This window comes from Bos mutus, chromosome 6 (assembly GCF_027580195.1).
Source record: "Bos mutus isolate GX-2022 chromosome 6, NWIPB_WYAK_1.1, whole genome shotgun sequence".
Taxonomy (NCBI): Eukaryota; Metazoa; Chordata; class Mammalia; order Artiodactyla; family Bovidae; genus Bos; species Bos mutus.
In genome coordinates this window covers 97728086-97755904 of record NC_091622.1, presented here as the reverse complement: position 1 = coordinate 97755904, position 27819 = coordinate 97728086, and the positions used below count along the sequence as shown (strand labels likewise).

Sequence of the window (27819 nt, the reverse complement as noted above, 5' to 3'; positions counted from 1 at the left end):
ATGCTGGAAGGAAAAGGGGAAGACAGAGGATGAGATGGTTGGATGGCATCACCCATTGGATGGACATGAGTTTGAGCAAGTTTCGGGAGTTATTGAACTAGTTGTGAACTAGTTTCCTAAATTTATTAAGGATTACTTCCTTGGCCACCACCACTGGAGACTCAAGATATCACTGAATTACTGATCGGGGTTTTTAAGACAGGCACTTAAAGACTAACCTAATTCCCTAGAACACTAAAATTCAAACGCAAGACTTGCCCACAGTCACGCAGTAATGATTAAATGGGATAATACATGTAAAGTGCCTGTCAAGGGGCCTGGCACACAAGGCCACCCAGGAGTTGACAAGAATGAAGTGCTCAGACCAGATGTCCCAGCTGCAAGCTCACAGGACCCCACACACTCGCTGCCTCTGGGTTATACGAACTCTGAATTGACTATCAAATTTAAGGTTTTCATTTGCGCAATGAACGTCCTTAACCCTGAATATGGCTTTAGTTTACATTCTTGGTGACCTTTTAGCTTTAAAAAGGAAACAGTTTCTACTGCAAACCAGTATTGGGCTTCAGTAGGTTTTTCTCAGGTGGCTTTATTTTACTTTTCCCTATAATAACTGCTACGTATTTTGATACCAGGAATTCCCTTCTCTGAGGAACTCCTTCACAGCGCTAGGTGACCGCGACACTTTTCACGTTACTCGAAAGGATCAGGCCTCTGGACCATGGGGCCGGACTGGCGCGGACGGTCATCCCGCTGACGTCACCGCGCAGCCTGCCGCTGACCTGACGCTCGGGAATGACGTCAGGCCCCTGTGGGTCCGGGCTCTCCCGAGCGCCATGCTGGGTGCGTGCGGCGCGGGACTCGTGCGGGGCCTGCGGGCAGAGACTCAGGCATGGCTGTGGGGCACGCGCGGCCGCTCCCTGGCCCTGGTGCACGCGGCCCGCGGGCTCCACGCGGCGAACTGGCAGCCCTCGCCCGGGCAGGGGCCGCGCTGGCGTCCGCTGAGCCTGTCGGCAGCCGCGGTCGTAAACTCGGCGCCCCGCCCTCTGCAGCCCTACCTGCGTCTCATGCGGTTGGATAAGCCCATAGGTGAGTGCGTACGGACGCGGCAGTCCGGGGGCTGCGGGCGTCATGGAAATGAATCCCGAAACCGCGGCTTGGCCTCCAGGTGCTCGTTACCCTCGAGAAACCCGAACAGGGCGATCTCCAAAGTTCCCGGCCGGCTGTCACCCCCTCCCTGAATCCTGAGCATCTGAGCGGGGCAGGAACTCCGCTCATCCCACAGACCGTGTTCGTAAGTTATGAATCGAGCAGAAATTCCGTGCCCGCATATCTGCATTTGCGCAGATTTACAGTGTGCAAGCGGAGAAGGCGATGGCACCCCACTCTAGTACTGTTGCCTGGAAAATCCCATGGACGGAGGAGCCTGGTAGGCTGCAGTCCATGGGGTAGCGAAGAGTCGGACACGACTGAGCGACTTCACTTTCACTTTTCCCTTTCATGCATTGGAGAAGGAAATGGCAACCCACTCCAGTGTTCTTGCCTGGAGAATCCCAAGGACGGGGGAGCCTGGTGGGCTGCCGTCTATGGGGTCACGCAGAGTTGGATACGACTGAAGCAACTTAGCAGTAGCACAGTGTGCAAGCATTTCCACATTCATTATGTTTCATCTTTCCCATAATGCTGCAAGGCCCCCAAAGCAAATGCAGAGGAAACCAAGGCTCTCTGGAGAGCCAGACCGGATGATGCTGGGTTTCTTAGCTCTTTGCCCTGCACTGTTCGTAGCACAAAGATTTAATTCATTCGAATGCAGCAGGCATTGCACATGTGGACTAATCAGCTCATGGTCGCCTGCTAAGGGAGGATTTCCTTGACTTTTCTGTGTAACGTATTCACCTTTCACTGCAGTCTCTCTCTCTTTACCTCTCATTTTTCTTCATTACCTTCGCCGCTAGCCTTATGCATTTATTGGTTGATACACTTTTCCAATACAGCATAAACTCCACTTATATGGGACTTTTATTTCTAGTGTCTAGAAGACCGTGGCAGTTAATATTGAAAGATTGAAGTCCTACTGCATCGCCTAGCCTTAGGGATAGAAAGAGCTGTGGCAACTTTGTCCTTTCAGAGAACTCCCAGTCTGGTTAAAAAAAAAGAAACAAAGGATTAGGTGAGTTGGGAAAGTATGGGATCAAATATAAGTGATACAGATAGTAAGTACAGCAGGAAAAGAGTAATTATTGTGAGTGTTCATTGCTGGAAAAAGTTGAGAAGAAAGTACCTCAATGCAGTGGTCCCCAACACTTTTGGCATCAGGGGCTGGTTTCAAGAAAGACAATTTTTCCCAATGTTGGGGGTTGTAGGGGAGTGACATGGTTTTGGGATGATTCAAGTGCATTTTGGGCTTCTCTGGTGGCTCAGCTGGTAAAGAATACAGCTGCAGTGTGGGGACCTGGGTTTGATCCCTGGATTGGGAAGATCCCCTGGAGAAGGGAAGGGCTACCCACTCCAGTATTCTGGCCTGGAGAGTTCCATGGACTATTTAGTCTATGGGGTCGCAAAGAGGTAGACACAACTGAGCGACTTTCACTTCACTTCTCAAGTGCATTGAACTTATTGTGCACTTTATTTCTATTATTATGACATCAGCTTCACCTCAGGTCATCAGGCATTAGATCCCAGAGATTGGGGACCCCTGCCTCAAAGGACAGGTAGATTTTGCAGAGGAGGAAAGAGTTCCTCATTGGTGGGGGAATTATTTTTGCAAAGACTCAAGGGTAGAGTTAGAGTGTTGGTACACTAAGGATATAAGCTCGTCTGGAACCCCAGTTGAGCATAGAAAATAGTGGGCATCAAGGCTGAATAAGAGCTGGACAGAATAAGAATGGACAGAGGGGAGGGTGGGGTGGAGGCTGAACTCCAGGTAATCTGGCTTACGGCATGTACCATTGCAGTGAATGGTTCAGTTCAGTCGCTCAGTTGTATCCGACTCCTTGCGACCCCATGAACCGCAGCACGCCAGGCCTCCCTGTCCATCAGCAACTCCTACAATCCACCCAAACCCATGTCCACTGAGTCAGTGATGCCATCCAACCATCTCATCCTCTGTCGTCCCCTTCTCCTCCTGCCCTCAATCTTTCCCAGCATCAGGGTCTTTTCCAGTGAGTCAGCTCTTCATATCCGGTGGCCAAAGTATTGGAGTTTCAGCTTCAACATCAGCCCTTCCAATGGACACCCAGGACTGATCTCCTTTAGGATGGACTGGTTGGATCTCCTTGCAGTCCAAGGGACTCTCAAGAGTCTTCTCCAACACCACAGTTCAAAAGCATCAATTCTTCGGCGCTCAGCCTTCTTCACAGTCCAACTTTCACATCCATACATGACTACTGGAAAAACCATAGCCTTGACTAGACGGACCTTTATTAGCAAAGTAATGTCTCTGCTTTTGAATATGCTATCTAGGTTGGTCATAACTTTCCTTCCAGGGAGTAAGCATCTTTTAATTTCATGGCTGCAGTCACCATCTGCAGTAATCTTGGAGCCCAGAAAAATAAAGTCAGCCACTGTTTCCACTGTTTCCCCATCTATTTTCCATGAAGTGATGGGACCAGATGCCATGATCTTAGTTTTCTGAATGTTGAGCTTTAAGCCAACTTTTTCTTTTTTTTTAAGCAGTGGATGGTAAATACATTCAAATGCCTAGATATAGTCCCTCCACCTTTGCTCAGCTAAGACCCCCAAATTAGGCCTTGTTTTTGGTATTCTAAATTTATGCATTACCAATTTGAGATCAGAGCACTAAGAATTTATAACTATCAGCAGTTAAAGTGAAAAAGTCAATTAAATGGTAGGCACAGTCTTGTCATCACGACCCATGGCATTTTGGGGCCAGATTGAAGTGGATAGGCATAAAATTTTAAGCCTAATTCTAACCTGAAGCCTAATCATTGTTATTCTATTGTTGTGATATGTGTCACAGAGCCGTATGTAGTGTAGGCTTATGGGCATCTAATATCAGCAACTGCTCTAAGTCCCATTTCCATAAATCTCTGGCTTCTCCCTTAGAGGCTCAACCACATAATAAGAGACTGTAAAGAGTTTATATATGAGTAAAACTGTAGAGCCAGACTTCTTTGAATCTTCACTCTGCTCACTTGAGGGACCTCTGGTAAGTTACTTTACCCATCTGGGCCTTCATGTCTCATCTGTAAAATGAGGATACTAAGAATACTGACTTTGTAAAGTTGTCATGAGAATTTGTTAGTAAGTGTCAAGTCCTTAGAACAGTGCTTGACATAATACATGCACGAGAGTGTTAGCCATTACTTGAGAAATTGGAATTGGAGAAGATTGGGTAAATAGTATTAAGTATGGAAAAGACTCTGATGCTGGGAGGGATTGGGGGCAAGAGGAGAAGGGGACGACAGAGGATGAGATGGCTGGATGACATCACTGATCCGATGGACGTGAATCTCAGTGAACTCCGGGAGTTGGTATTGGACAGGGAGGCCTGGCGTGCTGCAATTCATGGGGTCGCACAACTGATCGACTGATCTGATCTGATCTGATCTGATGTTAGGAGGATACCTGCCTGCTTGCTTTGGTTCTACATAAGATGACTGTAGGACTTTTCAGACAACCTATTAACAGTCTCAGTACTGTGCTGTGTGCTAAGTCGCTTCAGTCGTGTCTGCCTTTTTTCGAACCTGTAGACTGTAGCCCACCAGGCTCCTCTGTCCATGGGATTCTCCAGGCAAGAATACTGGAGTGAGGTGGAAGATGGCGCCTGTTGTGACAGGAAAATCTGGTGAGCGGCTTCCACCTAAACGACTTACTAGGGAAGCTATGTGAAATTATTTAAAAGAACGAGGGGATCAAACAGTGCTTATTCTTCATGCAAAAGTTGCACAGAAGTCATATGGAAATGAAAAAAGGTTTTTTTGCCCTCCTCCTTGTGTGTATCTTATGGGCAGTGGATGGAACAAAAAAAAAAGAACAAATGGAACGCGATGGTTGTTCAGAACAGGAATCTCAACCATGTGCTTTTATTGGAATAGGAAATAGTGACCAAGAAATGCAGCAACTGAACTTGGAAGAAAAGAACTATTGCACAGCCAAAACATTGTATATATCTGATTCAGACAAGAGAAAGCACTTCATGCTGTCTGTAAAGATGTTCTATGGCAACAGTGATGACATTGGTGTGTTCCTAAGCAAGCGGATAAAAGTCATCTCCAAACCTTCCAAAAAGAAGCCGTCACTGAAAAATGCTGACCTCTGCATTGCCTCAGGAATAAAAGTGGCTCTGTTTAATAGACTCCGATCCCAGACAGTTAGCACCAGATACTTGCATGTAGAAGGTGGTAATTTCCATGCCAGTTCTCAGCAGTGGGGAGCATTTTACATTCATCTCTTGGATGATGATGAATCAGAAGGAGAAGAATTCACAGTCCGCGATGGATACATCCATTATGGACAAACAGTCAAACTTGTGTGTTCAGTTACTGGCATGGCACTCCCAAGATTGATAATTAGGAAGGTTGATAAGCAGACCACGTTACTGGATGCCGATGATCCTGTGTCACAGCTCCACAAATGTGCGTTTTACCTTAAGGATACAGAAAGAATGTACTTGTGCCTTTCTCAAGAAAGAATAATCCAGTTTCAGGCCACTCCATGCCCAAAAGAACGAAATAAAGAGATGATAAATGATGGAGCTTCCTGGACAATCATTAGTACAGATAAGGCAGAGTATACATTTTATGAGGGGATGGGCCCTGTCCTTGCCCCAGTCACACCTGTGCCTGTCGTAGAAAGTCTTCAGTTGAATGGCGGTGGGGACTAGCAATGCTTGAACTTACAGGACAGAATTTCACTCCAAATTTACGAGTGTGGTTTGGGGATGTAGAAGCTGAAACTATGTAGATGTGGAGAGAGTATGCTCTGTGTTGTCCCAGACATTTCTGCATTCCGAGAAGGCTGGAGATGGGTCCGGCAGCCAGTCCAGGTTCCAGTAACTTTGGTCCGTAATGATGGAATCATTTATTCCACCAGCCTTACCTTCACCTGTACCCCAGGACCAGGGCCACGGCCACACTGCAGTGCAGCGGGAGCAATCCTTCGAGCCAACTCAAGCCAAGTGCCCCCCAGTGGATCAAACACAAGAGCGAGGGAAGTTACACAAACGTCAGCACAAATTCAACCAGTGTCACATCATCTACAGCAACAGTTGTGTCCTAACTACCATCTTTTTGCTAGGACTTACACTGACTTGAGTGCGGCAAAATGTTGACAAAAAAAAGAAAAAAATGAACACTCTTTTGTGGTTTTTTGGGAAAACTTTGCATACCGGGTTATACTATTCAAAAACCCCATTACCTGCAAGTGCTGATTTGAAGTGCAGAAGCCACAGTAAAACAAAACAAAAAAACATCTAAATATACAAACTTCTGGAAATCGATTTTTTTCAGCTGTTATTTTTGTTTGGTTGGTTTTTGTTTGATTTTGTTTAAATGGGCGAGAAATAGAGATGTGGCTGGAGTAAAAGTTAATCAAAGTGAAGTCACTCAGTCATGTCTGACTCTTTGCGACCCCATGGACTGTAGCCTACCACGCTCCTCTGTCCATGGGATTTTCCAGGCAATAGTACTAGAGTGGATTGTCATTTCCTTCTCCAGGGGATCTTCCCGACCCAGGGATCGAACCCGGGTCTCCCGCATTGCAGACAGACACTTTACTGTCTGAGCCACCAGGGAAGTCCTCAAAAAAAAAATGTTAATCAAACTAGAAGACAAAAATCTAACATGGTTTTTATGGACCAAGGAACTTGTATAAGCTTTAGTAAAAGGTACATTTTCACCATACCTTTTTTATATCACATATATAATACACCTTTGTTACCAAATAGGTTGTTCTCCTCCCCACCCACTTTGAGCTTTTGCTCTTAAGTACATTCAGGTTCCAAGCCTGACCATGCTTGTTTAATCTAATTACCATACTCTTCCAGGTCTTTTCTGGTCCAAAGCTGGAACTGTTCTTTTTATTTTATTATTTTTTTAAAAGCTAAAGTCTTATGACTTTTTTTGAATGGAAGGTGTTTTGATTTCAGCAAGTCAAATCTTGTAAAGGCCTGTATTCATGTTTCTTTTAAGATTATATGAAGTCTGTGCAAAAGCTTTAAAAAAAAAAAATGCCTCTGCCTTGCCTGCAATACATTCAATGTACTTAGTCTCTATTCTCAAATACCATTGATAGTTATTTCTCTGTGTTGCTTTTTTTTTTAATGTATTTATAGTGGTAATCTAAGAGGTTCTAACATTTACCTGAAATTAAATGTGGCCATTTAGTCATTAATGAGTTAATGGCATGGAACATGTTGGTTTTTACAGTGTTCCCTCCCCTTTTCCTGTGCAGAAATGTATCTACTCAGTCAACATTTGTTCAGGTTGTACATAACTTGTATTATGTGTAAGTTAAACATTTTATTTTGAACTTGGAAAAAAAAAAAAAATACTGGAGTGGGTTGCCATGCCCTCCTGCAGGGGATCTTCCTGACCCTGGGGTTGAACCCAGGTCTCTTATGTCTCCTGCACTGGCAGGCAGGTTCTTTACCACTAGCCCCACCTGGGCAGTCTCAGTACTATTAGAATTCATCCAGCAAGCATTCTTTTGAGCCCCTACTGTATGCCAGGAATAATTTATTGACAGTATCAGAATTCCAGATATGATTTTTCTTTGCTTAAATTCTTCTTTTGTGGGTATTATGTGTATGGTTTTATAATTTTATTTATTTATTTTTGACGGTGCTGGGTCTTGGTTGCTGCATGGGTTTTTCTCTAGTTGCAGCGAGCAGGGGCTACTCTCCAGCTGTGGTGCATTGGCTTCTCACTGTGGTGGCTTCTCTTGTTGCAGAGCACAGGCTCTGGGCCCACGGGCTTCAGCAGTTGTGGCACATGGGCTCAGTAGTGGGGGTTCTCGGGCTCTAGAGCACAGGGTCGATAGCTGTGGCGCACAGGCTTAGTTGCTCTGTGGCATGTGAGATCTTCCTGGATTAGGGATCGAACTCATATCTCCTACATTAGTAGGTGGATTCTTTACCACTGAGCCACCAGGGAAGCCCCTATGTGTGATGTTTTAATTTGCTGAAGTTTGCTATTGTTAAAAAGTGGGTTTCACTGTTTTTCAGAAAGGATTACAACTTCCTACAACCATGTCACAGACTACATTATTTTAGGAAGTTTCAGCAGGTGGTGCTCTTTCCACTAAATTGGTGGTATAACTGGTTTTACTGCATTTATGGCTGTTGGTGTTGTCTTGAAGATTATCTATTATTATCTATTAGTACATGTATCTATTATTATCTACTAATACTACATATTATTATCTACTAATATGTGTATCTATTAGTACATGAATCTTAGACTCAGTTTATACAAGCTCCTGATCCACTCATCACCTTTCAGAATGCTTGCTCAATTTATTTATAATTTCCCAGAGAGTTTTTACTTTTTCTTTTTTAAAAAAAATTTTATTGTGGTAAAAGTCTCATAACATAAATCATACTATTTTATCCATATTTAACTGTACACTTCAATGGGACTGAGTAAATTCACATTGTTGTACAGAGAGTTTTTACTTTTTATGTAATGAATATATCTTTCTAACACCTATTTGTATTCTCACTTTCTTTCTTCATGGGAGAGAACAGAATGAAAATATCATGTTGATAATCAGTCGCAAAAGTGTCATAGGGAAGACAAAAACATGTTGCTGAGTATCAGGAAGGCAAAAGAAAAAGAATTCATGGTTATGTAGAGATTTAGCTAGAGATGTAGAGATTTAGATAGATTTATGTAGAGATTTAGAGTGATAGTCTAGGGGCAAACTGCCTGGATTTGACTTCCGGCCACGTTGACTTCTGCCGTGTTTTGTTGACTTCTGCCGTGTTTGTCTGTGTTGTTGTTCGGTCACTAAGTTGTGTTGGACTGTTTGTGACCCCATGGACTGCAGCTCATCAGGCTCCCTTGTCCTTCACTATCTGCCAGAGTTTTCTCAAATTCATGTCCATTGAGTTTGTGATGCTGTCTAACCATCTCATCCTCTGCCGCCGCCTTCTCCTTTTGCCTTTCATCTTTCCCAGCATCAGAGTCTTTTCCAGTGAGTCAGCTCTTCACATCAGGTAGCCAAAGCACTGGAGCTTCAGCTTCAGCATCAGCCCTTCCAATGAATATTCAGGGTTGATTTCCTTTAAGATTTACTGGTTTGATATCCTTGCAGTCCAAGAGACTCTCAAGAGTCTTCTCCAACATCACAGTTTCAAAGCTTCAGTTCTTCAATGCTCACCTTCTTAATGGTCCAACTCTCACACCTGTAAATGACTACTGGAAAAACCATAGCTTTGACTCTACGGACCTATGTCAGCAAAGTGTTGTCTCTGCTTTTTAATATGCTGCCTAGAAGGCAATGGCAACCCACTCCAGTACTCTTGCCTGGAAAATCCCATGGGCGGAGGAGCCTGGAGGGCTACAGTCCATGGGGTCGAGAAGAGTCAGACACGACTGAGCAACTTCACTGTCACTTTTCACTTTTCACTTTCATGCATTGGAGAAGGAAATGGCAACCCACTCCAGTGTTCTTGCCTGGAGAATCCCAGGGACGGGGGAGCCTGGTGGGCTGCCATCTATGGGGTCACACAGAGTCGGACACGACTGAAGTGACTTAGCAGCAGCGGCAGCAGCAGGGGCTCAGGAGGTTAGGAATCTGCTTGCAGTGCAGGAGACCTGGGTTCAATCCCTGGGTCGGAAATATTCCCCTGGAGAAGGGAATGGCAACCCACTCCGATATTCTTGCCTGGAGAATTTTCATGGACAGAGGAGCCTGGTGGGCTGCAGTCCATGGAGTCACAGAGAGTCAGACCCGACTGAGTGACTAACTCTTTCACTTTCAGGTTTGGCTAGGTTTGTCTGCGTGGCCTTGGGCAAATTACTTTCTCAGTGCTTCAGTTTCTGTGTTTGTTAAGTAAATATAATAGCCTACTGCATATGTTTATTGTGAGAATCAAAAGTAGTATATGACAGCACCTGTCGCAGGTAACACTGAATTTGTAATTGTTTTTCATTATCACTGTTATTAGCATTGTCGTAACAACTCTAAGATAGATGTTCTTTCGCCTCTTTTGTAGATAAGAAAGACTGAACGTTCAAATTTAATATACTTGAGTGTCTGGTATCACTTGCTAGGAGCAGACACTAGAACCTTCATTACAGAAAGCTTCCTCATCTGTAGGAGTACCCTACAGCTTCCCATCAGTGCATGCGGAACCTATAACACAATCTTACAGCCAAGGAAATCTTGACACCAACATAAAATGCTATAGGTGGTTACACATCTTTGTCTTTAGAATTCTTTTTTAAGTAAAACCTTCAGTTCTTATTGCATCAGGAAAATGCCTGTGAAGTAGTGGCCTTTCTTTTCTATCAGAACAGGTTCAGCTAGCCACTCCTGTTCCTCTGAACTCTACTGGTCAGTGCAGGGAAAAGGAAGTTCTGAAACCCACTGTGTATTACTTAACCTCTCTGTGCATCTGTTTCCTCATCTGTAAAATGGGAGTAATAACGGTGCCTGCTTTATAAGGGTGTCTTTGACGATTAAATGAGTCTGTATGGAGAGAGCGTCAGGAGCACTGCCTGACACTGCACAAACGTTTACTGAACGGTATTGTTGTTACTGTTTGAGATGGGACACACTGAATGTGAGTCTCCCCAGGACAACCTAAATTCAGCTGTAGACTGCTCCTTCCTGTGTCTTAGCCTCTCCTTGCCTTGCCTTTGAGTCTCAGTGAACTCCGGGAGTTGGTGATGAACAGGGAGGCCTGGTGTGCTGCGATTCGTGGGGTCGCAAAGAGTCGGACATGACTGAGTGACTGATCTGATCTGATCTGCCTTGCCTTTTCTGCAGTGTGTGTTTATACCCCTTTTGGAAAAGCTTTCCTGATTTTTCCCTGCTCCGTCGTCCCCAGTTAACTTGGGTGGCACTGTCTTATGCCTTTGTTAGGATCCTGTACTTGCCCTGTTGTTGAATTGGTCTATTTTATTGTTATTATTTGCTTAACTGGGTTTCTCCCTTCTGATTTACAAGCTGTATGAAGGGAGAAACCATCTCTCTTCTTAGTCACCATTGTATTCCCAATTCCTGGAACATCTCTGGAACAAAGCATGCGCTTTATAAATATTTGCAGATGAATAAAGCTTAAATTTAATGAGGCTTAAACATGATCCTAAGGACTTTGTCATCTGACCATTTTCGTGCAGTATCTGATTTCTTTAGCCAAATGTCCTATTTCACTTTTTGAGGAGGAAGACATTATCCTCCACCCTTCTAAGTCTAAGAATTAAGTTGACATGAGACACATTAATAGGAGATAATCAAACAAAAGTTTAATTGTATGAATGCTGGAGAGAGACCCAAGAAGACTGAGCAACTCACCAAAATGGTCAAAATATCCTCATCTTAAATACCATCTTCAGCTAAAGACATGGCAGGATATTGCAGGTAGTGGTTTGGAACCTCAAAGGGGTGGGGAGGAAGATAATTCACTGGAGATAGAAAAGCAAATGTTTAATAAACAGTTATCTCTGGTCTCCAGGTCCTACCAAGTTCCCCACAGCACACCTAGCCCATATTTTTTGCAGTTATCTGATAATAGCACTATTCTATAACAAGAAAACTTCCTCGGTCTTCTGTTTCTTAAAGGTAATCAGCCTAAATTAATCCTCATGCCAGAGGGACACGTTTGAGGGATTGAGGTGGGGGTGGGACGGTTTGTATTATATTTCTCAATAGGAAAGGAAAGCTTCAGTTCCGTTCAGTTCAGTCACTCAGTCATGTCCGACTCTTCGAGACCCCATGAATTGCAGCACGCCAGGCCTCCCTGTCCATCACCAACTCCCGGAGTTCACTCAAACTCACATCCGTCGAGTCGGTAATGCCATCCAGCCATCTCATCTTCTGTCGTCCCCTTCTCCTCCTGCCCCCAATCCCTCCCAGCATCAGAGTCTTTTCCAATGAGTCAACTCTTCGCGTGAGGTGGCCAAAGTACTGAATTTTCAGCTTTAGCATCAGTCCTTCTAAAGAATTAGCTTAATTTCATCTAGTTTAGGCAGAGAAGGCAATGGCACCCCACTCCAGTACTCTTGCCTGGAAAATCCCGTGGATGGAGGAGCCTGGTAGGCTGCAGTCCATGAGGTCTCGAAGAGTCGGATACGACTGAGCGTCTTCACTCTCACTTTTCACTTTCATGCATTAGAGAAGGAAATGGCAACCCACTCCAGTATTCTTGCCTGGAGAATCCCAGGGACGGGGTAGCCCCATGGGCTGGCACAGAGTCGGACACAACTGAAGCGACTTAGCAGCAGCAGCATCTAGTTTAGGAGCTGAGTACCAGAATTACTCACATTTGTGCATGTATTGTTCTAGCAAAATATTTTATTGAAAAAAAGTAGGTTAATCCCTCTCTCCCCAAGTCATTTTATTATATTGTATTAACAACAGTAAATAAAGTTTTATTCACTTTTTGGAGCAGGTAATACATGCATATAATAATGCATATGACATGATTCAAAAGGTACAAGGGTGTATGTAAAGTGAAAACTAAGTCTTCCACTCCTATTTCCGTACCAGTTCTCTTCCCTGAAAGCGACTGTTGGTATCAGTTTCTAATGTGTCCTTCCTGGCATAGTTTATGAATATACATTCAAATGTATATATTTGTTTAATATGTGTATGCACGTGCCTATATGTACACACATACACACACATATATAGGAAAAAATTCTCAGTTTGTCCTCCAAACCTCATCAGAAATACATGAGTATCCAAATCCCCAGAGTATGTCAGACTTTGGCTTTTGTCAACCTGATAGGTGAAAAATATTATCTCAATGTAATTTTGATGTGTGTTTATCAGGTTGAGTATCTTTTCATTGGTATAAAAGCCATTTGCATTTTCCGTTACGTTTTTTGTCCATTTTTTTCAGTTGGGCTGTTGATGTCTCTGCAGTTTCTGGGAACCCTACCTATTAGGGAGAATAGTCGTCTGTGACCTGAGTTTCAAGTTTATTTTCCCAGTTTTGTCATGTGGTTTTGACTTCGTGTTCCTTGCTTCTTTTGGCTGCAGTGTTCAAGCAAATGAAAGCAGTTAACTAACTTGAATATGTACCCTTTTTTTTTCTCTTTATTTTTGCTCAGGAACCTGGCTGCTGTATCTGCCGTGTACTTGGAGCATTGGTCTGGCAGCAGACCCAGGTTGTCTCCCAGACTGGTACATGTTATCCCTGTTTGGCACTGGAGCTGTTCTGATGCGTGGAGCCGGCTGTACTATTAACGACATGTGGGACCGGGACTATGATAAAAAGGTAGATTCATCCCAGAAAGGCGCAGGGGCTCCTCAATGTCCTCGCTGAAATAGCAAGTGCTGGTATCCTCTGAATAGCTGGTGTTGTAAAGTGCAGAGAGCTGCCTTTCTTAACCCAGGAGCAGCTGTGGGGGCCGTGTGCACTTCCTTTTTACAACATGAATTCAAACTTGGAAGGCCAGAGTAAGGATATTGGAAGTGAAAGTGAAAATTCCATCCGGAACCCATGGGTGTCTGAAAGAACTGTCAGCCCTTCCTTTGAGAACTTTTGGGACCATAACTATTTCTGTGTAAATCAAACCTTAATTTAAATGAACCAAGGCGGCCCTACTAGCATTTGCAAAACATAATTTCATCTTTTTTTTCTCCTTAGAAAAAACAATACATGCTTAGTCTGAAACACTCAATATAAAGAATAGAAAGGATAGAAAATGCCAGTCTTCCTTATCCCCCCTCCCCAAGCCCCCAGAGAAAACTTCATTTAAAACTTGATACATTATATTTCTTCTCCCAAGGGAAAGGTCCATTTTGTTTTCCCTTTATTCCAGCAGCCATACTATAACAAGTACAAGCTCATTAAATGCTTGAGTAAAAGATCAAGTAAATATTCAATTTGTAAGAAATCCAGGATGAATTATGTGAAGTAAATAATCATATAACACATAAAGTGAATAATCTTCCGGGGTTTGCCTTTCCTATAAGTCTGAGTTTTCCTTAAGTAAAGCACACCTATGATGATTCTTAGTTCAGTTCAGTTTAGTCGCTCAGTCGTGTCCGACTATTTGCGACCCCATGAATTGCAGCACGCCAGGCCTCCCTGTTCATCACCAACTCCCGGAGTTAACTCAAACTTATGTCCATCGAGTTGGTGATGCCATCCAGCCATCTCATCCTCTGTTGTCCCCTTCTCCTGCCCCCAATCCCTCCCAGCATCAGAGTCTTTTCCAATGAGTCAACTCTTTGCATGAAGTGGCCAAAGTACTGGAGTTTCAGCTTTAGCATCAGTCCTTCCAGTGAACACCCAGGACTGATCTCCTTTAGAATGGACTGCTTGGATCTCCTTGCAGTCCAAGGGACTCTCAAGAGTCTTCTCCAACAGCGGTTCAAAAGCATCAATTCTTTGGCACTCAGCTTTCTTTGTAGTCCAACTCTCACATCCATACATGACTACTGGAAAAACCATAGCCTTGACTAGACGGACCTTTGTTGGCAAAGTAATGTCTCTGCTTTTTAATATGCTATCTAGGTTTAATATGCTATCTAGATTTTTAGTTCACATTAGTTTTTAATACAAAAACATTTATCAAATACCTACTGTGAATGAGACACAGTGATGGATTCTGGGATTGCATCGATGAAAGATAACATTGCTGACTTCAGTTTAGTACTATTAGCTATCAAGAGATAGTGTCCATAAAGAAACTTACTGAAGACCGCCTACCTTACCTTAGCATCATGGACGGGGTTAGAGAGAACTTTTTCAGATAGGGTAAGGTGACCTTCAAACTATGACAGAATAAGATGCCAAAAATAAAGGCTGGGCTGGAAGGTGAAGGTCAGCCTAGGTAGAGGGAGTAGCAGATCCAGAGGCAGGCTGTGAGCTAAAGTCTGTGATGCTCGATGGCTGCAACTGTGGGTTTGTATGTGTGGCTGGAGGGTAGGACAGTGGCAGAGAGTCACGTGATGCACAGTAAAGGCATCTCTGTGTCTCGCTGACCCAGTTAGGATGCCTTGATTCATGCCAAGCGATGCACACTTTCTTAATTTGGGAGGTTGCACTTCCTGGTCGATTTTTCATTCTGTGTAACCATGTGAACGAGGCTTCTAGTGTATATCCCTTCAGAATAATTATTGAACACATTTAGAGCAGCTTGGTGTCAGTTTCCTGATTGTGATATTGTAAAGTTTTACAGAATGTTCCCCTTGGAGGAAACTGGATAATGGATACATAGGGTTTCTATATTTCTTAAAATACAGACATTTTTTTTAATTGCCTAGTAATCCACAAATTATCTTCAAAAAAAGTTTAATTAAAAATTTAATTGAAAAATAACATACTTTAGAATAACATAATCAAACCGACCAACTGTTTCTGCTTCTAAAATTAACAAAATAGAGCCATTTTAGTTTTCTCTTAAGTGAATTTTTTTTCTCCCTAGATAAAAGGGAACTGATTAGATATCTTACATCTCCCCCATGCCACTTTGCACTGATTAGAAGAATCCAGAGTCAGTGTTGACATACAGCAGACCACTTAAGTGAGTGTTTTATAGCTGTGGTTTTGCTAACATGAATTTTAAAATGTTATGAGCATCTCTTTGAGGGAGTGAGTTGAAAAGCTTGGTCAAATTGTAATGCTTACCTCACAGTTTCTTAAAGGCTGTATATCCTTAAGTATATGTTTATGGCTGAAGGTTTTGCTTAAACCTTCATACACACATACATATGCGTGTATGTTAGTTGCTCAGTCGTGTCCAACCCTTTGCAACCCCGTAGACTATAGCTCGCCAGGCTCCTCTGTCTGTGGAGTTCTCCAGTCAAGAATAAATACTGCAGTGGGTTGCCATTTCCTTCTCCATTTGGTTAATATAGTAGATGACTAAGTAAATTGCTGATACATTAAATGATAAGTGAATTGCTGTCAGGTTATCTGGACTAAATGTGTTTTGTTCATAAGGTATGTAGTCTGCTAGTCATGTGATAAACATTATGTCCAAAAATCTCAGTGCACAGGTGTTAATGATTTGGTTTTGTCAGCTGTGAGCATTCTAGTTTCATAAAAACCACATAGAATCTGTTTTTATTATCATGTTACATCATTTTTAGTCTTTTGATGGGTGCTTTATTTTCAGCTCTCATGTTTAGCCAGGCAGTTTCCCTCGTACTGAAGGGGCAGTGTAATCTTCTGATTAGTACCGTGCTTGGTGGGACTGGACTGACTGTGCCGCCTTCATGTCTGTGACCTTGGGAAGTTCCTGAGCCTCTCTGTCTCAGTTTCCCAAAACCTAGAAGTGGCAAGAACCTTCAAGTGGCTAAAAACAGTTGTTATAAGGATTCAACAGTGCGATGTGTATATAACTCTTAGATTAAGTAGCATACTGTAACACTCAAATACTGGCAGGAATAAGCATAATATCCTAAGTCAAATAAAAGAACATAAATATTATTTCCACTTGAAACTACAAGAACCAAATCAAGGATAAAATGTTCGGTTCTGGCACTAACCAAGATGAATCATTACAGTTTCTGACAAACTATTTCATTACACAGTGAGGCATGCTGTAAATCTGGTCAGCACAATTTTTCTATAAAGGGCCAGATAGTAAATATTTTAGCTTTGTGGGCCGTGTAGTCTTTGTTGTAACTACTGCATTCTGTTGCAGCATGAAAGCAGACACATACAGTATGTAAGAAAATGGGCGTTTCACTGATTCAATAAAATTTTATTTGTGGACACTGAAATTTGAATTTCAGCCTGCTTGCATGTGGCACAATACTCTTTCTCTGATTTACTTTCAATCACCAAAAAAAGTAAAAGCCATTCTTAGCTCATCAGATCAGATCAGATCAGTCGCTCAGTCTTGTCCGACTCTTTGCTACCCCATGAATCGCAGCACGCCAGGCCTCCCTGTCCATCACCAACTCCCGGAGTTCACTCAGACTCACGTCCATCGAGTCAGTGATGCCATCCAGCCACCTCATCCTCTGTCGTCCCCTTCTCCTCCTGCCCCCAATCCCTCCCAGCATCAGAGTCTTTCCAATGAGTCAACTCTTCACATGAGGTGGCCAAAGTACTGGAGTTTCAGCTTTAGCATCATTGGTTCCAAAGAAATCCCAGGGCTGATCTCCTTTAGAATGGACTGGTTGGATCTCCTTGCAGTCCAAGGGACTCTCAAGAGTCTTCTCCAACACCACAGTTCAAAAGCATCAATTCTTCAGCCTTCACAGAAGGCTGAATTTGGCTCACAGGCCATAGTTTGCTAAACCCTTGATATAAGTCATACAAAAATATACTAATTATAGTTAATATTTATGGCATCAGACACTGCACTGTGAAGTAGGTGCTATTATTACCTCTCCCTCTCTTGCTCTTTTTCCTTTAGTAAGTAAGTAACCTAAACCTAGGGAGGTCAAGTAATTTGCCAGAATTCACAGAGCCAATAAGTGATGGAATTGGATTCAAATGCTGGGCTCTCTGATACCAGATCCTGAGTTCTCAACTTCCAGCAGTGCTGAAGATTTTGGTTGTGTTGTTTATTTGTGCTTGAGTTTAGAATAATCACAAGGTTTCAAACCCGGGCTCTCTGCAGTGGGAATTTGAAGGCTTAGCCTCTGGACCACCATGGAAGTCCCATTCCCACTTTCAGACTCAGATAATCTGTCTTCTTTCCTCGTATCTGACATCTGTTGCAGTGCTTCCCGTACTCACGTGATAGCACCCTTATCTGACATGCTCTGCAGCTTCCCTTCCTGACAGTCCCGTTATTTTTGTCCCTCACTGTTCTGTGGAAATTGAGCATGTACTTGCTAAGCTGGGTAGCTAAATAGTTAGATCGGGCAGTGGCTTTGTTTTGCTTGTAGATGGGGATGGGCGACAGAAAGAGGAGTGAATGGTGGGACTTTTTAGTTCTTTTCAAAGCGGGTTTAAATAGGAACTTTGATTCTCGGCAGTACTTCCAGTGCTCACTTTTTATTCATGTGTCTGTCTTAGTGGGTACTATGGGCCAGTCTCTTGAGTCAATGTTTAAGTAAATAATTGAGCTATTTCTCGACACTAAGGGATCTGTTTTATGTGTTAAGGTTACAAGAACAGCAAGTCGCCCAATAGCTGCTGGAGACATTTCAACTTTTCGGTCCTTTGTTTTTCTTGGGGGACAGCTGACCTTGGCCCTGGGCGTTCTTCTGTGTCTGAATTACTACAGGTACAGTAAATGTGTTTTTCATAATCATGCATAAAATCTCTCGTTTGGTACAGAAGTAGATATAAGATAGAACTGAAGTACCTGAATCACAAAATTGTTTATTACCTAATCAAGCATCTGTAAAGTTAACAATCTGAGTAAATCACCACATACTGTATAAAGTCAGGAATGCTTTCGGCTGAAGGAATGATGAGATCAGCAATTTCGTGTGTCCCACACCACCTCCAGCACTTGCACTGTGTGTTCCCTGAAGGACTCAAGGCACTTTCCTAGGTTTTCTAGGTGCATGCACGGGAGTGTGTGTATAAACCCATTTGTGTAATCTTTCCTATCCACGTAGTGTCTCTGAAGCAGTAGGGGCAGGAGAGGCAGGATTGATTGTACTCACTTTGCAAAAAAAGGTCTTTCCCAGAGTCGTATTCCTAATCAGTGACAGAAGAACAAAGGAGTCATTTGTGAACCTCTTAAACACAGACAGAATTAAACTTCTGTGTATCAGACAGCTGCTGACTACATAGTGCTTCAATAAGACAGAAAAGAGGAGGAGCTCAGAGAATAAGCATATGGAGACTAGACTTACTGCATGTCTTATCCTGATGTCTAGTGGTATCTTATCAGTCGAGTGATAACACTTTGAAAGGTTATTCCTAGAGGGGTAATGCCAGGTGAGCTGTGAGCATCCTGAGAACATTTGATGTTGTCCTCCTTTCCTAGGTGCTTTGTGACCTTATCTTCCAGAGAAATAATGCCTTGTCCTGCATACAGGGAAAGGTATTTGGACTCCCATTCTCTGTTAGGACATCTCAGTTTACCTGCTGCCTCGATGTTTTAAAGCGAAATCTAGACAGGCAGTAGCATATGGGGAATATCGTGTTGGATACTCGGACCAGACGCCCTAGGCCTGAGTCCAGCCCTGCTGACTAGCTGTTAGGACACGTGGCAAATTGCTTTCTCTTTTTGCTTTAGTTTTTCCCTCTGCCAAAAAAAAAAAAACAACCAATCAACCAAGTAAGATAAAACTGCCCATCTCTTAGGGTTGTAGCAAAGATTATTACAACTTAACATATGTAGAGCAGTTAGAGTAGTAGTCGTGTCCAGCTCTTTGTGACCCCATGGACTGTAGCCTACCACGCTCCTCCGTCCATGGGATTTTCCAGGCAAAAGTACTGGAGTAGGGTGCCATTTCCTTCTCCAGAGAATCTTCCCAACTCAAGGATTGAACCTGGGTCTCCCGCATTGTAGGCAGACGCTTTACCATCTGAGCCACCAGGGAAGTCTAATACATGAAAGCAATATACGTGTTGGCTATTCTTATTTTGTTTGGTGGTTATAACACTGAAGGTATTTTAAGTTATTTTTGATTGGAGGATAATTGCATTACAGTGTTGTGTTAGTTTCTGCCATAAATGGGAATCAGCCATAAGTATACGTATATACCCTCTCTCGAACCTCCCTCTCACCCCCCACTGCACCCCTCTAGGTCATCACAGAGCACTGAGCTGAGGTCCCTGTGTATAGCACTTTAGGTATTTTCTAATCATCCTTTATACTAATTAAAGTTCAGGAATCAAGGTCTAGGAAGAAAATTTTACCAAATAAAAAGGTATAATTTAAGATAAATCATTTCCTAATTAGTGTTACTATTGTTATCTTTTAGTGATTTTTAAGGGATGGTGACACTAATCTTTTTTTTTTTCTTGATTTCAGTATAGCTCTTGGAGCAGCATCCCTACTTCTTGTCGCCACCTACCCGCTAATGAAACGAATTACATACTGGCCTCAGTTAGCCTTGGGTGAGCTTGAAATAACTACATAAGTATCTCCTTCAATACCCTCAAGCTGTGCTTTTATATATAATACATACACATGTGTGTGTAATGTGACAGAGATAAAATGTCAGGTCAGTTGTGAAATTTTCCAAACCAGGAATAAATTTTCATATTTTAAAAGAGGGCAATTAGCTGCTTTTTTGGCTAAAAAGTCTTGGACGATTGCAAAGGTCATTATCATTGTTTCCTGAAATGGTCTGAAAAATCTGGGTATGTCATGAAGAAAACAATTAGCCACCTCGGCCTACCCGTCCTGAAGATGCAGTGTACTGAGAAGAAGGGTCACAGTTTGTGAGCGCTTCCTCCCTGTCTGTGAAGCCTCCTTAGACTCAGCCAGTCTCTCTCGTAGAACTCTCACGTGGCACTTACTCATTCCAACAGCAGCAGTTCAACAGGAAGGTGCTGAGAGTCTGCCCTCTGTCCCCGCTAATAAACTGTAAACGCCTGGAAGATAAAGTATTCTTTATATATGGATGGTGCCGCATCTAACATAGTACTTGGCACGTCAGTTGGTAGAAAGAGGAAGATAGGTACGTAAGTCAAAATCTCTTGCAAAAATAACTGTTCCTAGACTTTTCTATTCTATTCCTAGAATAATCTTGAAGTGTATTAAGAAAGCTAGTATATTTACTTTTAAGTATTTATTGAAACCCTAACTTTTACTTTGTGTCAGGAATCATACCGAGTGCTAGAAAAATAAAAATGACTGAAACACATTCACCGTCTTGAAGGAGCAAGTCCCTCAGGTACCTCAGACTCAGTGAGTCCTAGACTTCTTTTCTCAGATACCCTTTTTTTTTTCCCCTCCAACGTTGCCTGTTTCCACTTGGAATCCTTCTTCCTCAGCTGATGAAGTGCCTCTCGTCTGTGGTCCCACAGAGCATGCGTGTCAGCGTGCCTGAGCGACTTGCAGGTGGGAGATGTCTAGCAGGCAGCTCAGGATCTGATCTGAAGCTGAGACACATGATTAGGCTGACACAGAGATACTTAGGAGTTGTCGCCATGAGGATGTTTGTTTATAGCCCTTAGGGAGGGGGTGAGGAACCAGTGTTTCTGTCTGTACCCTTTGCTTCTGTAACTTGAAGGGGAAATACAGCAATAAAGGAAAGGACACAGGAGTTTGACTCAGACAGGTCTGAGTGCAAGCCCTAAGGCATCACTATTTATTGCTTGTGCCAGGCGTCACACTACATAGGACACATGTTCTTCCCACGAACCCCCCTGTTTATCGTGGGATATTATTTTCTCTGTTGCTGCTGCTGCTAAGTCGCTTCAGTCGTGTCCGACTCCGTGCAGCCCCACAGACGGCAGCCCACGAGGCTCCCTCGTCCCTGGGATTCTCCAGACAAGAACACTGGAGTGGGTTGCCATTTCCTTCTCCAGTGCATGAAAGTGAAAAGTGAAAGGGAAGTCGCTCAGTCGTGTCCGACTCTTAGCGACCCCATGGAGTGCAGCCTACCAGGCTCCTCTGTCCATGGGATTTTCCAGGCAAGAGTACTGGAGTGGGGTGCCATTGCCTTCTCTGATTCTCTCTGTTAGCAATGTAATTTTTAATTACCCTTTCTGGCTCTGTTTTCCTGTTTTCTAAAGTGTTGCTAATAACCACGACAGACACTTGGGAGATTTTAAGAAAGAAACACAAGACAGCAGCACACACAGAGCCTTGTCCATGGAGGCGCTCAGTACATGCAGACGCCTGCTACCTCCCCTGTGGGATTCATGGAGGCGCTCAATACATGCAGACGCCTGCTGCCTCCCCTGTGGGATTCTAAAGTACATTTAGACTTGTCTTCTCTTTCTGTTTCACTGATTGCAGGGTTGACATTTAATTGGGGAGCGTTGCTTGGATGGTCTGCTGTCAAGGGCTCCTGTGATCCATCTGTTTGCCTTCCTCTCTATTTTTCTGGAATTATGTGGACTCTGATATACGATACTACCTATGCCCATCAGGTAAAGCAATATCCTTTTTTGTAACTTTGGTTTAACTGTTGGTTTTTTTTTTTTTTAATAACTTTAAGCAAATTGAAAGGTTTTTCTTTAGGCTTTTTTAAAAAAAATTGAGGTAATTGGTTTATAACATTATGTGTGTCATTTGTACAGCATTGTATTTTGACTTCTATATACACTTTGTATTTTGACCACCGAAAATTTAGTTTCTACCCATCTGCATACTGTTGACTCCCCTTATCCATTTTGCCCTGCCCACAGCCCCTTCCCCTCTGGTAACCACTAATCTGTTCTCTATATCTATGTGTTTTAGTTTTGTTTGTTCGTTTATTTTTTTAATATTCCACATGTGAGTGAAATTGTATGGTATTTGTCTTTTTCTGTCTGACTTTTTATTTAATATAGTATTTTATCTAGCATAATACCCTCAAGATCCATCTATGTTGTTGCAAATGGCAAGATTTTATCTTTTTATGGCTAAATAGTATTCCATTGTATGTATATAACATGTCTTTTGTCAATTCATCTGTTGATGGGCACTTAGGTTGCTTCCATATCTTAGCTTGTATATAATGCTGTGATAAACACTGGGGTACATATGTATCTTCTTGAATTAGTGCTTTTGTTTTCTTTAGTAGATACCCAGAAGTGGAACAGTTGGATCATACAGTAGTTGTGTTCTTAACTTTTTGAGACATCTCCACTCTGTTTTTCCACAGTGACTGCACCTATTCATATGCCCACCAGCAGTGCACAAGGCTCCTCTTTCTCCCTCACCTTGTCAACACTTGCTATTTCATGTCTTTCTGATAGCTATTCTAACAAGCCTCAGGTGGTATCTCTTTGTGGTTTTGGTTTGCATTTCCCTATTGATTAATCCTGCTGAACATCTTTTCATATGCCTATTGGCCATCTGTATGTGTTCTTTAGAAAAATTCTTCAGGGCAATGTCTGTTCAGACCCTTTGCCCACTTATTAACTGGGTTTTTGTTGTTGTTGTTGAGTACTTTATATATTTTGAACATTAACCTTACCGGATATATGATTTGCAGATATCTTCTCCCATTTGGTAGTTTGTCCTTTCACTTTGTTGATGGTTTCCTTTGCTGTGCAGAAGCTTTTTAGTTTGATGTAGCCTTATTCATTTATTTCTGCTTTTGTTTTGCTTACCTGAGAAGATATATTCCTTAGGATAATATAACAATAATGTATCCTGCCTAAGGACAGTCTTTGGATTAAACCTTCTGTTATCTTAAAATGTTAATTATGGGAGTAGACCTGGTCTTTACAAGGATGTATCTTGCCTGAGGACAGTGTTATCTTAAAATGTAAATTATGGGAGTAGGTCTGATGACATTCTGATGTCTGATGACATTACAACCTCCGGACATTTTTTGGATTATATAACCTCATTGTTAACACTAGCAAGTGGATACTCTTTCTGCCCCCTTCTGATGCCTATGTTAGAAGCTTTCTCTATCTCCTTTATACTTTAATAAAACTTTATTACACACACACACACACACAAAAAAAGATATTACTAAGACTGACATCAGTCAGAGTGTACTGCCTATGTTTTCTTCTATGAGTTTTATGGCTTCAGGTCTTACATTCAAATCTTTAATCCATTTTAAGTTCATTTTTATATATGATGTAAGATAGTGCTCTAGTTTCATTCCTTTTCCCAACACCATTTATTAAAGAAAGTTTTTTCCATTTTGTGTTCTTTGCTCCTTTGTTGTAAATTAATTGTCCATGTACTGCTGCTGCTGCTAAGTCGCTTCAGTCGTGTCCAACTCTGTGCAACCCCACAGGCGGCAGCCTTCCAGGCTCCCCCGTCCCTGGGATTCTCCAGGCAAGAACACTGGAGTGGGTTGCCATTTCCTTCTCCAGTGCATGAAAGTGAAGAGTGAAAGTGAAGTTGCTCAGTCGTGTCTGACTCTAGCGACCCCATGGACTGCAGCCCACCAGGCTCCTCCGTCCATGGGATTTTCCAGGCAAAAGTACTGGAGCGGGGTGCCATTGCCTTCTCTGTGTCCATGTACAGGTGAGCTTATTTCTGGGCTCTCAGTTCTGTTTCCAGTGATCTATATGTGTCTGTTTTTCTGCCAATACCATGCGATTTTGACTATGATAGCTTTGTAGTATAATTTGAAATCAGGATATATGATACCTCCAGCTTTGTTCTTTTTTCTCAAGATTGCTTTGGCTTTTTAGGGTCTTTTGTAGTCCCATACAAATTTTAGGATTTTTTTGTTCTGTTTCTTTGAAGAAAATTGTTGGTATTTTGATAGAGGTTGGATTGACTGTAGATTGCTTTAGGAAGTATGAATATTTTAGTAATTTTAATTCTTTGAATCCATGAGCATGGAATATTTTTCCATTTCTTTGTGTCTCCATTTCTTTAAACAATATCTCATATTTTCAGACTACAGGTCTTTTACCTCCATGGTTAAATTTATTCCTAGGTATTTTGTTGTTGTGACTGTAAATGAGATTATTTTCTTAATTTCTCTTTCTGCAAACTCAGTGTATAGAAACACAACAAATTTTTGTATATAAAATTGGTCCCCTACAGCTTTGCTGTACACGTTTATAATTTCTAGTAGTTTTTTGGCAGCGTCTTTAGGGTTTTCTATATATGAAACCACGTCATCTGCAGCTGGTGATTGTTTTACTTCTTCCTTTCCAATTTGGGGGTCTTTTCTTTCTTTTTCTTGCTCAATTGCTCTAGCGAGGAATTCCAGTACTATGTTGAATAAAAGTGGCAGGAATGGATATCCTCATCTGGTTTCTGATCCTGGAAGGACAGCTTTCAGATTTTCACCATAGAGTATGTTTGCTGTGGATTTGTCTTATATGACCTTGATTATGTTGAGGTACATTCCCACCATGCCCACTTTGCATGCAGTCTCTAATGTCACATGACCGTGATTACAACAATAAATAGAAATGCTTACAAATAAAGTTGCTAGAGGAGACCAGTCTGCCACGTGTGAGTGTATCATCAAGACCTAGCTCTACTTAAACAGGAAGGGTTTGACGGGAGAAGCAAGGAATAAACTGAGCTGGAAGTGAAATCTGAATGGATGTGGTTAGGTAGCAAGTGATCATTTTTCTACATGTTTGATTTTAGCAAGATTGAAATATACAGGAAATGAAGTTTGAGAACGCTGAAGTAAAGAAGAGCTATGTGAAGAATTAGACTTGAGTTTGATTTCTAATTTAGTAAAAGTCAGTATAGGATTGTAAAAGTACAGTGATACATAGAAATAGACCTGGAAGATCATTTTTGCAGTAACATTTAACTTCGACTTGGCCTGCACATGCATTTTTGATCAACTGTGTTTCTGAGTTACTGTCATGTTTCACAGCTTACGGTATATCCACATGGTTTTATGTTTTTATTTTTTTCGTTATGCTGGGTCTTTGTTATGGCACGTGGGCTTCTCTAGCTGAGGCTTGTAGGCTCTCTTATTGCAGTACATGGTCTCAGTTGCCCTGCAGCCTGTGGGATCTTAGTTCTCCAACCAGGGATTGAACCCATATCCCCTGCGTTGGAAGGCAAGTTCTTTACCACTGGACCACTAGGGAGTCCCTGCGTGGTCTTTAAAACACAGTTCCTACTGGAATCAAATATTAGTGATGGTTGCACAAGGCTTCTCAGGTGGCCCTAATGGTAAAGAACCCACCTGCCAATGCAGGAGATGTGGGTTCGATCCCTGGGTCAGGAAGATGCCTTGGAGGAGGACATGGCAACCCACTTCATTACTCTTTCCTGGAGAATCCCATGGACAGGGGAGCCAAGTGGGCTATAATCCATAGGGTTGCCAAGAGTCAGATATGGTTGAAGTGACTGAGCACACACACACGCACTGAATTACATACTTCAAAATGGTGAACTTTGTGGTATGTGAATAAAATCTCAGTAAAATCAATTTCTTACTGCTTTCCAACGTTAGGATAAGAAGGATGATGCTTTGATTGGGCTTAAGTCCACGGCACTGCTGTTCCGTGAAGACACCAAGAAGTGGCTCAGTGGCTTCAGTGTGGCCATGCTGGGGGCACTGAGCCTGGTGGGAGTGAACAGTGGTCAGACTATGCCCTACTACACTGCCCTGGCTGCTGTGGGAGCCCATCTCGCTCACCAGGTTTGGTCTTTTTCTTTCCTTTCCCTCTTTTTTCCTTGGCATAAATTATAAAAATCATTTAAACAAAATGCCCTCTGTGTTTTACCAAGCAAGACACTTCCTAAAACAGTTGCTTGGTTTATGCCGATTTGACTGTCCCTTCCCTGCCCCAGTATGCCATATAAAAAAGCTAGCTGTATTATTTTAGAGAAACAGTATAAACCTAAACCTAGATATTTTTTTCCTTCTGATTTTCTTGGAATTATTTCTGATGCCTGTCTAGGAAAATTTGAGCAATGTCTTAAGGTTGTGACTTGAGTTGAATTACTCTGGAAGCAAACTGATCAACACAACCATGTTTTTTAAATGTGGGCATCTATCGATGGTTAGCAAACTAATCACTCACATGTTCACGTCCCACTGGCATTGAGATCAAGGCAAGATAAGATACAAAATGCTAAGATGTAGACAGAGTAAGGGCCAGGTACATTAAACATCTCTTGATGCATTGGACAGCCCTGCACAGTAGAGAGCTGTCCTGCCCAAATGTAACTTGCTCTTCTGTTGAGAAACATTGCTCCAAAGGATAAAGCTAAAAGGGAGGGTAGGAGCTGGGGGAAGCAGATCTTAGATCAATCAGTATAAAGTAGAACTTTCTAAATAGAACTAAAAATAGCATGTGTTGCCTCTCCAAGTGTTCCTCCACCTGTCAAGTGCTGCTTTTTAGGACAGCTTAGAGGCTATCCATTGAAAGATATGGTCAATTGTTTTCTAGTTGGGAAATAGTCTCAGGTGCATTAAAGGCTTCCTATTGCTTAAAATTCTACAACGTTATCTTCTTCATAGTGACATGTTTATCTGTGATGCTGTGGTCTCACACAGCATGTGCTCTTTCCTCCTAGATTTACACTCTGGACATCCACAGACCTGAGGACTGTTGGGAAAAGTTCACCTCCAACCGAACAATAGGACTCATAATTTTTTTAGGGATTGTCCTTGGGAACTTGTGCAAAGCAAAGGAGACAGATAAAACAAGGAAAAATATAGAAAATAGAATGGAAAATTAGCAGATTACGTTTATCTAGGGATTTTTAAAACAAACTTTTACAAAATACTTTCAGGTCTTGTTACCACATAATTAGATTTGAATAAGTCTTATAGTGTGTAACTGAATTACAGACTAGTGGATGAAGTTTTAGAGCATTTTGGCCTAGATTTTAGTTCAAGTATGTACATGTCAGACTGTCACAGGAACCAGGGCCTGTTTAGGATTTGCAGTTTAGGACCTGGAGTGTTTAAATTAATGCTTTCTTCCTGGTGTAATCCTCATCTAGAGTTACAGGAATTATATGATTTTTAGCACTTTAGCCATAAAACCTCATATATGTCTCATCTAAATGAATGTCTCTAGGAAAGTGGACTCTTTTTAGGGGAAAAAATAAAAGCTGTTATAGAAAGTTGGGGCTTACTGTTCTTTGCATTGACCTTTACTTACTGCCAAAAGCTATAATTCAGGAAACGATTCTGGTTTTTATATTTTAGGAGAATTTAAGTAATTAAATAAATTTTTTTTTTACCTAC

The 27819-nt window shown here is 42.2% G+C and overlaps 1 protein-coding gene and 1 pseudogene across 2 annotated transcripts; both read left to right on the top strand.

Moving 5' to 3' along the window:
- The first annotated feature begins 794 nt into the window (after positions 1 to 794).
- COQ2 (coenzyme Q2, polyprenyltransferase) lies at positions 795 to 27819 on the top strand. 2 transcript variants are annotated; one of them, XM_070372621.1, is made up of 7 exons: positions 795 to 1089; positions 13245 to 13411; positions 18211 to 18332; positions 20040 to 20125; positions 21978 to 22111; positions 26071 to 26259; positions 27141 to 27819. In XM_070372621.1, exons 1-7 carry the CDS (start codon positions 837 to 839, stop codon positions 27303 to 27305), a joined length of 1116 nt encoding a protein of 371 aa, XP_070228722.1. In that variant the 5' UTR covers positions 795 to 836; the 3' UTR covers positions 27306 to 27819. The 2 variants fall into 2 exon arrangements, with proteins under 2 accessions (XP_070228722.1, XP_070228723.1); XM_070372622.1 differs by having other exon boundaries at positions 27121 to 27819.
- LOC138988237 (recombining binding protein suppressor of hairless pseudogene) lies at positions 4425 to 11927 on the top strand (annotated as a pseudogene).